General features: G+C 34.6%; 1 protein-coding gene and 1 pseudogene across 2 annotated transcripts; one reads left to right on the forward strand and one right to left on the reverse strand.

Moving 5' to 3' along the window:
* Positions 1–11,225: 11,225 nt before the first annotated feature.
* LOC127118041 (transcription termination factor MTEF18, mitochondrial) lies at positions 11,226–13,177 on the forward strand. Of its 2 annotated transcripts, XM_051048176.1 has the most exons (2): positions 11,226–11,643; positions 11,812–13,177. In XM_051048176.1, exons 1-2 carry the CDS (start codon positions 11,300–11,302, stop codon positions 13,034–13,036), a joined length of 1,569 nt encoding a protein of 522 aa, XP_050904133.1. In that variant the 5' UTR covers positions 11,226–11,299; the 3' UTR covers positions 13,037–13,177. The 2 variants fall into 2 exon arrangements, with proteins under 2 accessions (XP_050904133.1, XP_050904132.1); XM_051048175.1 differs by having other exon boundaries at positions 11,226–13,177.
* Positions 13,178–13,694: 517 nt separating this feature from the next.
* On the reverse strand, positions 13,695–15,489 carry LOC127118042 (GDSL esterase/lipase At2g04570-like; annotated as a pseudogene).
* Between the last annotated feature and the right edge of the window lie 711 nt (positions 15,490–16,200).

The following is a 16,200-nucleotide window of genomic DNA, read 5'->3' on the forward strand; positions in this document are numbered from 1 at the left end:
ATAGATGATTTGATGGATCAATTAGTGGGTGCTTGTGTGTTCAGTAAAATTGATTTGAGATCGGGCTATCATCAGATCAAAGTGAAAGATGAAGACATCCAGAAGATAGCGTTCAGAACTCGGTATGGACATTATGAGTATTCTGTGATGCCTTTCGGTGTGACTAATGCGCCGGGAGTATTTATGGAATACATGAATCGTATTTTCCATACTTATCTGGACCATTTTGTGGTAGTATTTATTGATGATATTTTGATTTACTCTAAGTCCGAAGAAGAGCACAAGGAACATTTGAGATTAGTGTTAGATGTTTTGAAAGATAAGAAATTGTATGCGAAGCTGTCCAAGTGTGAGTTTTGGTTAAGAGAAGTCAGTTTTCTCGGCCATGTAATTTCAGGAAAAGGTATTGCTGTAGATCCTTCCAAGGTAGAAGCTGTATTGCAATGGGAGACTCCTAAGTCGGCTACCGAGATTAGAAGCTTTTTGGGATTAGCTGGATATTATAGAAGGTTTATTGAAGGATTTTCTAAGTTAGCATTTCCGTTAACTAAATTAACTTGTAAAGGTAAAGCTTTCGTGTGGGATGTTCAGTGCGAAGAGAGTTTTAATGAATTAAAAAGGAGATTGACGTCGGCACCGGTTTTGACTTTGCCAAATCCGGAGGAACCGTTTATAATTTACTGTGATGCTTCATTGATGGGTTTAGGAGGTGTGCTCATGCAAAATAATAAAGTAATTGCTTATGCGTCGCGACAGTTAAGAATTCATGAAAAGAACTATCCTACGCATGATCTTGAACTTGCTGCTATGGTGTTTGTGCTAAAAATCTGGAGGCATTACCTTTATGGTTCCAGATTTGAAGTTTTCAGCGATCATAAAAGTTTAAAGTATCTATTTGATCAGAAAGAGCTGAACATGAGACAACGTAGGTGGTTAGAATTGCTTAAGGATTATGATTTCGGTTTGAATTATCATCCAGGAAAAGCAAATGTTGTGGCCGATGCTTTAAGTAGAAAGACCTTGCATGTGTCAGCAATGATGATTAAGGAGTTGGAATTAATTGAGCAATTTCGTGATATGAGTTTGGTTTGCGAAGTAACCCCGCAGAGTGTAATGCTAGGAATGCTAAAGATTAATAATGATTTTATGGATAGTATCCGAGAGGCACAGAAATTGGATGTGAAATTAGTAGATATCCTTAATCGTTGTGGTCAATCAGAGAAGAGTGACTTTAAGATTGATGCGAGAGGTGTGTTGAAATTAGGGGAAAGAATTTGTATTCCTGATGACGCGATTTTAAAAAGAAGCATTCTAGAAGAGGGTCATAGAAGCAGTTTGAGTATTCATCCAGGAGCTACTAAAATGTATCAGGATTTAAAGAAAATATTTTGGTGGCCCGGAATGAAAGAAGATGTGGCTCGTTTTGTGTATGCGTGCTTAACTTGTCAGAAGTCGAAGATTGAGCATCAGAAGCCTGCTGGGTTGATGCAACCGTTGGAAGTTCCAGAATGGAAATGGGATAGCATTTCTATGGACTTTGTAACGGGGCTGCCTGCTACTTTAAGAGGGCATGATTCGATTTGGGTGATCGTTGATAGGCTCACGAAGTCGGCTCACTTCATACCTATTAACATCACTTACCCAATTGCGAAGTTGGCAGAGATTTACATCCGAGTAATTGTAAAGTTGCATGGTGTTCCTCTGTGTATTGTGTCGGACAGAGATCCGAGGTTTACATCGGGATTTTGGAAAAGTCTGCAAGATTCGTTGGGCTCTAAGTTGAGGTTGAGTTCGGCATATCATCCTCAAACTGATGGCCAAACTGAGAGAACTATTCAGTCATTGGAGGATTTACTGAGAGCTTGTGTTCTTGAACAAGGAGGTTCGTGGGACACTTATCTTCCATTGATCGAGTTCACATATAATAATAGTTACCATTCTAGTATCGGAATGGCGCCTTTTGAAGCATTGTATGGTCGTAGATGTAGAACTCCGTTGTGTTGGCACGAATCTGGTGAGGGTGTAGTACTTGGACCAGAGTTAGTTCGAGAAACTACCGAGAAAGTGAAGTTTATCCGAGAGAAGATGAAAGCTTCTCAGAGTAGGCAGAAGAGTTACCATGACAAGCGGAAGAAGGATTTAGAATTTCAAGCTGGTGACCATGTGTTTTTGAGAGTCACGCCTGTGACCGGTGTTGGGAGGGCTTTGAAGTCTAAAAAGCTCACTCCTCGCTTCATTGGTCCGTATCAAATCTTAGAATGAGTTGGAAAAGTTGCTTATCGGATGGCATTACCACCTAATCTTTCGAATTTGCATGATGTATTCCATGTGTCGCAGCTTCGGAAGTATGTCTCAGATCCGTCTCATGTGGTTAGTATGGATGATGTGCAAGTGCGGGATAATTTAACAATGGAGACAAAGCCTGTACGAGTTGAAGATCGTGAAACAAAGACTCTTCGAGGAAAAGAGATTGTGTTGGTTAAAGTCGTTTGGTTGGGAGCTGCGGGCGAAAGCATGACATGGGAATTGGAGAGCAAGATGCGAGACTCCTATCCTGAGCTGTTTGAAGCAGGTAAATTTTCGAGGACGAAAATATTCTAAGTGGGGGAGAGTTGTAACGCCCAAAAATAATTATTTGTTATTTTTAATATTTAAGTAATTATTGTGGTTAGTCGGAAATTAGTCGAAAGTCGTAGAAATTATTATAAGAAATAATAATATAATTGCGGTGTTATTTGAGTAAGTGGGCTTATCATTGTGTGCTAATTATTAAAATGAGAGGTGTTATATTAGGCCCATTAGAGATTAGGATATTTAGTTAATTTAATAAAGAGAAAATAAAAGAATGGATAGAAAAAAAAAAAAACAGTAGTGGAGAGAAGTTAGCAGAAGAGGAATTTGAGAACTGTTGTACGAACGAGAGGGAAGGAGAAGAAAACTTCCGGAATCCGATTCTTAGAGCAACCTTCGATCCAAAATAATAAGGTAAGGGGGGTTTATCGTCGTTTAATGGGGATTATGGATTAACATGTAATGGGTAGTGATAAGCCATTGATTTGACCCTAATTGGGATGTTGACTGCTGAAAAATTGAGATGAATAAGTTATGTTAAAAGTTGTAATTGAATCTGTAATTGGATGAGTCTTGATTTTCCGAAAGTGTAGCTTTTTACGGAATTGGAATCGGAGGTCCGGAAGTCCTCCAACGGCGGAAAATGCGGAGAATTCTGCATTCTGCTTCGTGTTAGCGCAGGAACAGCTTTCTGTCTTGCGTTAACCGGTTAACCCAGGGTGTTAACCGGTTAACACTGTTATGAATTGGGAAAAATTGTTGTTTGTCTTGCGTTAACCGGTTAACCCAGGGCGTTAACCGGTTAACACTGTTAAAATGTGCCAGGAAGTGTATTCTGTCCTGCGTTAACGGGTTAACCCAGGGCGTTAACGGGTTAACGCTGTTGAAAAACTGAAAAAATTGCATTTTGTCTTGCGTTAACGGGTTAACCCAGGGCGTTAACGGGTTAACGCTGTTGAAAAACTGAAAAATTGCATTCTGTCTTGCGTTAACAGGTTAACCCAGGGCGTTAACCGGTTAACGCTGTTGAAAAACTGAAAAATTGTATTTTGTCTTGCGTTAACGGGTTAACCCAGGGCGTTAACGGGTTAACGCTGTTGAAAAACTGAAAAAATTGCATTCTGTCTTGCGTTAACGGGTTAACCCAGGGCGTTAACGGGTTAACGCTGTTGAAAAACTGAAAAATTGCATTCTGTCTTGCGTTAACAGGTTAACCCAGGGCGTTAACCGGTTAACGCTGTTGAAAAACTGAAAAATTGTATTTTGTCTTGCGTTAACGGGTTAACCCAGGGCGTTAACGGGTTAACGCTGTTGGAAAAGTGAAAAAAATCGAATTGCTCAGAATTTAATGAAATTCGTCGGGGTGAGTCGGGTAATATTATAGTTAATTTTGATGAGTAATTTTGTTGGGTTTATGTTATGAAGTGTCGATACAAGTATGACTGAGTTGTTAAGTTATTCCGTGTACGGAAAGTTGTTAAAGATACTGAGTTGTAAGCTTGGTGAGCCAAAGTTGATTATAAGTTGATTATGTTGAAAACATTGTTGTGTTGCTATTATTATTATGTTGTCGGAATTTTAAAGTCGTGTATGTCATGTAAATTCATATGCATTAAGTCGGAGCTTTGCTCACACCACGTTGGCCTGGATTGACAAAAGTTGAAAGTTGAAGGCTTAAGCCTTGATGCCTCGTTAAATCGGCAAATTTTAAGTTGGGAGTTTTACTCCGAATGGTACCACATGCATGACGAGTCGAGTCTCATTAGAGTTGCATTTTTGTTGGTTTGTTGTATGGGTATTTAATTTAATTGAGAAGTGGTGTTTGTGTACGATTCTTAATTACTGTATCGTTTTTCATATACTGATTATAATTATTGTAACTCACCCCTTCTGTTGAATGTTGTCCTTATGTGACAACGTGCAGGTAATCATGAGAAGTAGCCGGTTACCGTTGGTCGGGTCAGTGGTCAGTCGCTCTGATACGTAGCACTCTGGGGGATTGTCGCGTGTCAGCTTTGTGGATCTTTTAATTGTTACTAAAATTTAAATTGTTTGAAGGATTATAGTTGTTTACTCTTTAAGTTAAGTCGTATTTATGTTGCTTAAAGATGATAAGAATTCTTTTTATGAATCCGCTGCGTAAGATTTTATGAAGTTGAATTATTGGAGTGAATGACATTATTTTGTCGAATTAAGAAAAGTGTTACATATTGTTATGATTCCTTAAAGTGGAAATTGTTTAAAGTTGAACATGTAATATTCCATTTATAGACAATTTTACGACTCTGATTTTGTTGTTATAACTCGTGGGTAGAAAATGGGGTGTTACAATTGACACGAAATTAATGGTGATTTGAAAGATAGCATACGATCGATATTACGATATCTATTATGAGTTTTATGATTTGTTTTACATGTATATATAATCATTAATTTTTTTAAGTGGCGAAGTGGGTAGTTCGCTATGCAAAATATTTTATAATAATATATTTTGAAATTTCAAGTGGGGCACATGCCCCCATAGTGAATAGTGTAGCTCCGTCCCTGGAAATAATAGAGGTGCCACGGTGTTGACCAAGGTTTAAAAAGTCCACGAAAGAAGTGTTCGCACATGAATTAATTTTGATCTAAGAACCAGTAAGGCTTATGGTGAAATGCTGATGATTTTAAGGGTTACGTGGAATTATAAGGTAGATGCAAAGTGAGTATTTTGATAGATAATTGGCACAAAATTAATGGTGATTTGAAAGATAGCATACGACCGATATTACGATATATATTATGAGTTTTATGATTTATTTTACAGATATATATAATCATTAATTTTTTTGATTTAATACTAATATAAACTCTATTATGTAAACAAAGAATGTGCTTATTGTTCCAGAGGGTAGTCTGCTGAAAAAGAAATGGCTTGCATATGCTAGTGAGCATTGGAGGGGCTTTAAGACTCAACTCATATATGCTTATATTAATCATTCAAAAGATGACGAAGTGCCTCTGTACGTGAAATATTCATTTTTTATAAGAATTTTTGGGAATATTTTGTAAAGTCTTACACCACTCCTGATTTATTGGCTAAGAGCTAAAAGGAAATGAGAATAGAGTTAGAAATGTGTATTCACATGGATTGTCTCGTGGAGGATATGATAAACTTGAACAGAAAATGATTAATGAAAAAAGAAAACAAAAGGAACTAGAGTTGAGAGATCCTTCTAGAAGCCTTGATCGTAATCCATCTCCACCATGAGAAATGAAAGAGGACGCATCAAAGACCAGGTGGCGAATTCACATTAGAGGCTACACCCAAAGTGGCTGAAAAGATTGTAAGGATATACTTTTTTCAACATTACTTATTTTAGTTAATTCAATTTGGTGAAGATAAAATTGTATATGTTTTGTAGGATATACTGGTCAAACAAGCCAAAGTTGACATTTTCGTTCCACAAGATCGTTATGGCACCTTGGTAAAAGCGTTTGTAATCGAGGAACATGTTGGGCGTGTCCATGGTCTCTTGGAAGAGGCGTCGGCTTGAAGTTACATTTTGGAATATCGCAATCAATTAACTAAGTAATTCGTAAGAGAGAAATTGAATAAATAGTTGCTGAAAAGATTGGGGGATGTATTAGAACAAAAGCAAGAGAAGTGCACTCAGGAAGAGATGAAGAAGTGGACTCAAGACGAATGTGAGAGTGTGCATCAGGAGGATCGGGAGAGGTTGCTGCAAGAGGTACATGAGAGAGTCCAGGAGGAGTGTACCCATGATGTGATTGAGTTATAAGTATAAGCTAAAAAAGTTGTGTTGTATGTTGTTGTTATTGTTTGTGTATTTTAATTTTTGTATTGTATTTTGGTTGTTTTTATGATGCAAAAATTAAAATTAATGGGTTTACTCAACCACCTAATTGTAGGTAAGTTAAACATGATACCTGAGAAAGTTATTATGAATGATGCAAGCATGAAAGATAGTTGTTCTGTCCCCTATCACAATATTGAGACCACACCATCTCAACAGGATAACACTCAGAGACTATCAATGATGGTAGAAGAGATTCCAGACTTCTGCGAGTTTAAATTAAAACATGAACCAAACAATCTTTTATACTTCATAAGAGTTGTCTTGTAGAATTTTTGAAGGCAAATGATTAGTTGGACATACCCATACTACAATTATGGTGCTCATAAGTATAATTTTATGGTGATTTCAATTTATATTCATTGTTCTCATACTTTAACATAAAGATTTGACTTTTGCATTAACTTTTAATTAGGTTCATGCATGAGATGTGTGTTAAAAGGAAATTGAGAAAACATTGTTTCTTAGATCCATTGAACATTCAATTTCAAGGTAATGAAGCAAACATTATCAAGATGTATATACAAAATAACTTGGTTAATGAGAATAAAGAGTGTTACATGGGACCGTTTTACCATGTGTAAGTATATATTAATTTGTATTTTCATTAATAAATCAATTTGGTACATATTATTAATCATTCTAAATGTTTATTTAGGAACCATTGGCAAGTAATTATTTTATGTTCAAAGCAAAATGTTGTAGTAATATTATGCTCGTTACACTATAAACTTAATGAAGATATGCAAAACGCTTTGAGAGGGGAAATTGTATTATTTGTAATACTCAAAATTTACTTATAATTTTGAATAGTTTTTATCCATGTTAAATTTTTACCGACATGTAGAGTTATGAAGGGATACAATTTTGTGAAAAGTAATATCCTTGGCAGAAAGCCAAAGTTAGTTTCCCTAAATGTAAGTATTACTTGTGCTTTTTGTCATTTTTTTATGTTTGCTAATGTATTACTTGTACTTTGTGTGTATTAATTAGTAACTATATGAAAATTATCTGTAGTCGTGAAAACAATCCGAGAGCTTTGCATATGGATACTATGTTATGAAACATATGTTAAAGATTGTTTCCGGAGGCATTTCCAATTCATGGCTTAAGGTATTAACTTTATCCATATACATGTAATTTATGTATATTTTTGAAGTCAATATTGTTCTTGTTGTTAACTTATCATAATTTAATTTATGTTCAAATTATAGGAGTTTAGCAACGAAACACCATCCCCATAAGAAGATGTAGATGACATCTGATCATGTTGGGCCGATGTCTTCCTATCTTATTATGATCTCAACAACACTAGTTTTTCTTGATTGTTGTAAGAATTATATAGAAATTTTATTATTATAGGTGCAAATATGTATATTTCAAATATGTATAGGTTCTCTTCGTAGAGGTTTTGTGTATTTTAAATGTCATTATAAGTATTGTAAGCATTGTATATTTGGTTTGTAAACAATGTAAATTTGGTATTCTGCGTTATGTTCGGTATAAAATACAAATAATTTGATTATGTCACATAATTTGTAGTTTTTGAGTAAAAAATGATACATGTACGTCAAAATGAGATTTAAAACAAGCAATAAATGATAAAAAAAAGTTATATTTCTCGTTTATTAAATCAAACCAACGTAAATACTGACATTTTCCCCTCGGTTATTAACAAATATCGAGAGGTATATGACGCGCGCTACATAGTTTTGAAAAAAAATGTTGTTGTTGTGGATTGAACCAATGACATTTCAACCATGTCCTCCGTTATTCTGAAACTGAGGGGTAAGGTGGTAGATTTTGATGTCGCCCTTCGTTATCCCACCTGTCTAACTAAGGTAAAATCCTCTTCGCACCCGAGATAAAATGAATATATTTGTAGTAGTGTGGCACTGACATGTTAGGATTTTTTCCCGTTGAAATCTAACCTTATCGTATCTATATGTATTTTACTAATTTTTATTGAACTAAAATCCTTGAGAGAAGGGCTTTGTTTTGGTAGGAGATAAGCAAGAATATGTTTCAATGTGTGAAGGATTTATATTAGAGATAGAAGAAGGTTATGTCACATAACTACTATGCTTGCTGAACTCTCAGAAAGAAGTCCAGTTAGCGGGGTAAAGAGCAAGCTAGAAAGAAAATGATTATGTGTTGTAAAGGTTATATTTTGATGCAAATTTTAAGCGAGATAGATAGAGACAACATCATAGAGATGATAACTGGGAACAACACGATAAATGCAAGATCGTGACATAGACATTTTTGTGAGGTTTAATATGAATGTTTCTTTTAATCGTGAATAGGGTTTTGAGATGAATGTGTTCTTTTAATCATGAATAGAAATGTAATTTTAGGGATTTTAAGATGACAATGTAATTTAGGTAGTTTTTTAGAAGGAGAAGGAGGCATATGAAAGTTAATTATTTAATTACGAATTATGTTGACTGCAAATTAATTTTAATTAATTAATCCGACTTTATGAAAAGTTTAATGTTAGTCAAATTTTTAAATATTAAAAGGTATTTTTCTATTCTAAAATAAGTGTCATGTTTAAAAAAAGTATTTGTCTTATAATACTAGTCACTTTTAGTTACAAATGCAATTTTAATTTTCATCTTCCAATTGTACCATCTAATTAATACTCTTAATTTATTAATTTCTGAATTTGCATGAAAGCTAATTTGAATACACCCATAGTTAATATGAGTAATTTCGTAAAATTACAATTTTTTTCTTTTTCATTTATTACATTTTTTAATATGTCTGAAAGTGTCAAGTATGACATTTAATTCACCAACGTGATGTGTAATCTATTACTCCTTATGATCTTATTTATAAGAGAAAGTTGACTTTTTATATTAATTGAATAATCAATGTATCTGATCTATTATACATACCAGATACATTGATTATTCAATGAATCTAAAAATAATTTTCTCTTATAAATAGAAACAACTATAGTATATTTTTTATGAGAAATCTAATTTCATCATAGATAGTATATTTAATGACTTAGATTATTCTTTTTTTAAAGTAAACATCAACATTCAATAGATGAAAGAAAAGGAGTACAAGCAAAGTGACAAATATTGTGTAAGTGCATTTGCCATCCACACATTAAAATCAACACTAATAGTAAAGTCTACCAAGATTTAGACAACAATAAGCTTTGAGAAATTAGAATCCAATGGAGTATTACCAATCAAATTCCTTAATCCAAGCAACCAATCAAAATTCTTCCACAAAAGATAAATGAGTTTGGGAGCCACAATCCTTAAATTTATCCAGTTATAGATAATTTCTTTGGCTTTATCATGCACAGTTCGATTATACAAGTTCTCTAGATTGACTAAATTCACTATCTCTGAAAAGAGCATTTATTGAAAGATAGAGTCTGATTTGCAAAGCCCACACTTAGATTTTTACTCAAGAACACATTACCTTCATCCAAACCTCTTTGGAGCCTTTCATCAAACACCTTGAAGATAGACTTAAAATAGGCTAAAAAAAGAGCAACACACACATCTGAACCAAACAAACAAACAGAAAAACGATAAATAGAATAACAATAACAGGTACCTAATCACAATATCTCAACAATTTAGAAACTTCTGGTGGTAGAGGTTATGATGGAGGTCTTTTTCGATGTTGGTTGTTCTGAAGCTTTGACCCATTGGCTGGTGAAGATGGATTTAGATTTGCGACAGCGAGCACCAGGTGGTTGTTGGCGGAGAGAAAAGAAAATATGATGGAGGTTGAAAGTAGGATATGACAAGAATCCAAAAGAGATGGATGGTTCAAATGATTGAAAATGAGAGAGGGAAAAACTACAAAGGGAGAGAAACCTCCACCGGGGAGGAGGGAGCTCCATGAAAAAGGAGAGATACTCCAAAATCGGAGGGGAGACGACGCTCAACCACAAAGTAAAACCCTAATTTTAGAGATATGGTCCTCTCATATCTTACCATTGTTTGGTCAAGATACATAGGTTCAAATATAATGTTTGCTCCATATTGTTAACCAATTTTTTCTATTGTTTGGTCAACAAGTGAGTATTGATAAAACAAATATTTTTTTCTCTAGAAACACTTTTGTGTCTATTCCACATAAATTGGCTGCTATGTTTGGATTTTGTGAAACATAATCGTTTGACAAGTATTTGAGTGTCCCTTTTCTTGGTAGAGCACCTAGAAGATCTGATTTTAATTATATCTTGGAGCAAGTTAAGTCGAAGTTGGCCTCTTGGAAAGCTCAACACATTTCTTTTGTAGGTCGGGTAACTCTCTCTAAAGTTGTTAATAAAGCCCTTCCTATCTATACTATGGTGACTACTTGCATTCCTAATCCTCGTTTGCATGAGATTCAAAAGTTACAACGCTCTTTAATCTAGGGCGATAGCAATGAGCATACACGACTTCATTCAGTGATGTGGGATGTGATGACGTTCCCAAAGTTCTTAGGAGGATTATGTATTTATTAGACGATTCAATGTTATGAATAATGATGTTTGATCTAGGTCATAATTTTGATGTTTTATAAACAAGTTCTTGCTCAAATTTCTCTTCTTTTATAAACAAATTCTTTAAACTTCAATTCTCTTTTCCTATAAAAAAAAAGGGACTAACAACAATATAAATAAAATAAAAAGACTAAAATTACAATTAAAAATTTATCTTTTTATTAAAAATATTTAACTTTTGAAAAAATGCATCTACTATCTTTTTTATTATAATAGTATAATAGTGACTTTTATAATAAATAAATATATTTACTTTTACCTTATAATTTCCCACACATTTGAGTCTCTACTTTACTAAACCTAAACCCTGTTAACAAAAACAGAAATCCTCATCTTGTTTTTGTTCCCAATGGCAACCCTTTCGCTTCTGCATAATCTAAACTTCGTTCCTCTCTTCAACCCTAGTCTCTCCCACCAAAACCCTATTTCTTCAATCTCTCTCAAACCTTCAATACTCCGCTGTTCAAATTCCACCAATGTTCCCGCTCCATCTCCCTCACCTTCGATTCGCATCCAACGCTGCACAAGAATCCATGCACAGTGTGCTCTATTCGATTACCTTCACTACACTCGACGTTACACTTTGGTTGACGCAGATTTCATTGCCAAAAACTCTCCATGTTTCATAAATTCGCTTATAAGCAAAGTCAGAGTCAACGAAAGAGACGATGATTTTGGTTGGGCTATCAGAAGGTACCTTATGCATCACCCTATTAATGAATTTGAACCCTTTTTAGAGAGTATAGGGGTTAAACAAAGTGAATTGAAGTTACTTTTGCCTAAAGATTTGTTTTTTCTTGGTGGTGATGATAGTGTTTTGGTTGATAATTTTCATGTCTTGTTTAATTACGGGATTCCCAGGAATAGAATGGGGAAGATTTATAAAGAAGCACGAGAGGTTTTTGGGTATGGGAGTGGTGTTTTGTCCAAGAAATTTGAAAGTTATGAAAGTTTGGGTTTGAGTAAATCATCTCTTGTCCAACTGTTTGTTTGTTGTCCATTGCTTTTAGTTGGAGACGAGGTTGATTCTCAATTTGTTGTTGTTCTTGATTGGTTGAAGAGAATTGGGATTGAGACTGGATGGTTTGTGAGTTGTATGTCTCCTAAAAGAACATATAGATGGAAAACGATCATTGATAGTATAGAGCTTTTTCATCAAGGGGGATATTCTGAGAAACAAATGTATGATTTGTTTAAGGCAGATCCGAAATTGTTGTTGGAGGGTTTAGGAAAGAAGGCATTTTTGGTTATAGGTCGGTTGATTAAGTTGGGTCTTGGCGTGAATGAGATTTGTTCTTGTTTTAGAGAGCATCCTGATATGTTGTCAAGTCCGCGAATGGAAAATTTGATGCTTGTAATTGCTTTTTTGTATAATATTAGAATGGAACAAGATGCTATTGCTCATGTTTTGTATAACCACATGCATATCCTTAACAGACATTCAATAAAAGGTTATAAAACAGTGTCTAAAGAGTTGGGAGTTGGAAAAGCTAGTTTATGTCAAATGATACAGGATGATCCGTTAGAGTTTTTTGGTTTGGCTTTAAGACGTAGGCAGAAGAAGAATCTAAATGACTTCAAATATGACCCGCGTAGGTATTTGGAGAAAACAAATTTCTTGCGGAAACTTGGGTATACTGATAACACTGAGGAGATGGAAATAGCTATGAAGATGTTTGGAGGAAGAGGTGACAAGTTACTGGAAAGATTTAACTGCTTGGTTGAAGCTGGTTTGGAATATAACACTGTAGTTGAAATGGTAAAGCAAATTCCTGCGATTCTAATTGTTAGGAAAACTGCATTGCAAAAGAAGATTGATTTCTTAAAGAACACTTTAGGTTACCCAATAGAATGTCTCGTGGGATATCCAAAATATTTATTCCGTGATTTGGACACAATTTATGCAAGATTTGCAATGTATGAGTGGTTGAAGAAGAGAAATGCAAGAATAGATTGCGAGTTATGCTTGAGTACCATAGTTTCAACTTCTGAGAAACAGTTTCTAAAACTCATTGTGAATGCGCATCCTGAAGGTCCAACAGCTTGGCAAATTATAAATAGTTTATATAACAAATCTAAGAATTAACCGCACCTTATAAGTTTAGTTGAGATGTAAATTTAAATACAAGCTTGGCTAGACCTTGCACTTACTTTGGTTTCATTTTGGTTTTGTTTAAGGATTTTTTTCTCGTCTGCCTAATGAGAAGCAATCAAGCACTTATCGTCACTTAGTTTTCTAACTCAAGAAATATTCTTAGTCTATGTTGTCAATAATGCATTATAGCAGAATAATGTAGCAGTATGTAGCAGTAGTAGGACTAAGCGCGTAGCTATTGGGTTGTGAGCTGCTGTCACCAATAGCGATTGTTGCGGCCCAAACTGTCGTCACATTGTTATTATGGTTTTGGGGCAAATTTTTTGAGAACCCTTGTATTTTTTTAAGCAATGAATGTCAATTTGTACCCCATTTAAGGGTAAAAAATTATGTTCTTCATTCTATTATATTGATACTCACAAACAATTGGTTTGTTATTCTTCTCATTTTTAATTCAATTCTGATGTCTTTTTTCTCTCTATGTAAGTTTATTGCATGTACTTTGAGTTATTTAATTATATTAAATATGACTGTTTCTCTCATTTTGAGTATTCTTATATTTGAGTATTTATGTTAACTTTTACACCAAATTTCTAAGAACAAGTTATGTTAACATAGCTTTAGATTTATAAACTTGAACACATATATGAATACTAAGAGGAAACCTATATATTAGTCCATACAAAATGACTAATTATTCTAAGTCTCAGCACATTTTATAATGGAAGTGCTGTAATAACATTCTTACACACATATATATTTATACACACACATCAACATGCAGAAAACCATACTGGTGAACATCTAAAAGTGGTGAGATTACAATACATAAAATTCCACAAGTAGTACTATTTATTCTAAAAGCTGAGCTAACACATGTTCCATCACATACTTTGCAACAATACTATTCGTTTTCTCTGTGGGATGAAAGAGTCCCAAAACACAAATTTGGAAGCATCAGAACAACTGAACATGCTTCCCCTGCTGCATGCATAACCCATCTCGAACATTCCAGTAGCACAACATGCGCTACTGAGGCTGATTCAAACCCTGTCATCGACAAATCAAATTAATAAGAAAATGTTTCATAATTGTAATATTTATATGGAAAGTTGTAAACTAGATTTTCTGCGGCAGTATCATACCGTAGAGTTCAGGTTTCTTTATGATGTGCAACATGATGTAATATGGATTTGAAAACAACAACTTCATTCCAGGGAGCTCTTGATTGAGCTTAGTAGTTATATTCTGGAGTTTACCATTGAATTCAAGTGCTATGTTATTGTAGTTTGCAACACAACCATTCCGACCCATAAAATTTGTAGTTCTCTCCAATGGCAAGCATCCCATGGGAGGTAATCCTCCAAGGGAAATCTTCCTAGCAACAAGACCATATAGACTCCTTATGAAATTCTCAGCAATTCCGGCGAGAAAAGTTTGGTACTGTTGGATTGTGTATTGTGATGCCCTACCAGGCATGGTATAGTAATTCTCTAGAAAATCATTTGTTCCAATACTCATAAGGTGTAATGATTCAGAAATGCTCTCTTTTGCTTTGGTTTCACCAAGATATGCAGTTAGATTCTTTTGGTATTGTTTGTAGTACTCTCATTGCTTCACACCCTGCATCAAATATCATATAGTTTGCATTATTATCATAACTGTTTTTATGTTTTTGGAGGCTTCTATATAGATTAGTCCCAGATTTCTTATAGCAAAATCAATAAAGATTCTATTTTATCAAAATTTAACATTGACAAATATTTTATGAGGTTCTATTTAACCTCAATTTATCTGTAATAATTTGTGGACCATGTGTGATAATCTGTTTTATCCGCCCTTAAAAATGATTCTAATTATTATATATATTAGCAACTTAGTATAGATCATAAGCTAGATTTAAATTTGTTTTTTTTTTTCAAAATTTAGGAAACAAGAAAATCATTTCGATTTTTTTATACGAGAGATAGAGAGAAATAGAGAAGTGGTAGGAACAAATCTGAAAGACAATATGAACTTACTAGTACAACTGAAGTTGCATTATCATAGCCAGTAGCAGCAGAAGCAAAAGTGACACCAGTTGTAAAATCTGAAATATTATTCTTAGGATCCAAGTATGGACAAATATTCTTTTATACCAAAAGCTTTTGATATGAAATCAGTCAGTATCCTCCCATTTGAGAAATATTCTTTTATACCAAAAGCTTTTGATATGAAATCAGTCAGTATCCTCCCATTTGAGAATCTTCTGGTTGCTTTTCCACCTAGGAAGTCACGTCCATACGGTTGAAAATTGCTTTGTGCAATCGTGGGAATGAGGTTGTTGTTCCCGACGTCAACAGAGGAGTTGTCGAACACGTTAATTGCTAGAACCTTGCCCTCAGGAATGAAACACAGAAGCAGTTGGTTTAAATCAAATTGCCTCGCCACCAGGTTTGAATGGTAAGGAGTTGCCCTTAGGCCGGTCTTGGAAGAGGTAAGCCTCGACCACATAGGGGTGGGACCGAAGCATGCAAGCAGTGGATTGGGAAAAGGTTTCATGAACCAGCCAAGACCGCACCATTGACCAGCAAATGGTGTCATAGTGTTCGCACGGGTTTTCGTGCGAACAATCTCTAACCTTCTATTGAGATTTGCTTGCAGGATCGGCTATAAAATCTTAGATTAAATATTAAGTTTATGGGATATTTTGTTTAAATGTTTGGATTAAGAAAACGGTAGACAGAAAATGCTTATAAAAGGTGCAATTAAAATAGATGAACGAAAGACAAGATAAATCATAAATAGCAAGGAAGATAAAAAGACTTGGTAATTTAAATTGCTTGAAGGTAAGTGTGGACGCAAACATAGATTTTTGTAGGAATGAACTCTTTTCTCTAAACGTTTGATACTTTGAGTGTTTTCCCTCTACAATGTTACAAATGCGATTTTTAAAACTAGAAATCAAATCTACTTAAATAGTAATGAGAAATAACTGCTACATTATCGTTGGTCATATACAATGTGTCACGCGTCTAAACCTGCAGCCCAACGTCTTTTGCATCTTCCCCCATGTTCTGCTCAACTAATTATCTCGTTTTTGCTTGTTTGGCTTCGACTTTGGCAGTCTCATTCCCCATAATATCCTTTTGACTTGTCCTATGTCCTTTGGCCCA

This window comes from Lathyrus oleraceus, chromosome 2, assembly GCF_024323335.1.
Source record: "Lathyrus oleraceus cultivar Zhongwan6 chromosome 2, CAAS_Psat_ZW6_1.0, whole genome shotgun sequence".
Classification (NCBI taxonomy): Eukaryota; Viridiplantae; Streptophyta; class Magnoliopsida; order Fabales; family Fabaceae; genus Lathyrus; species Lathyrus oleraceus.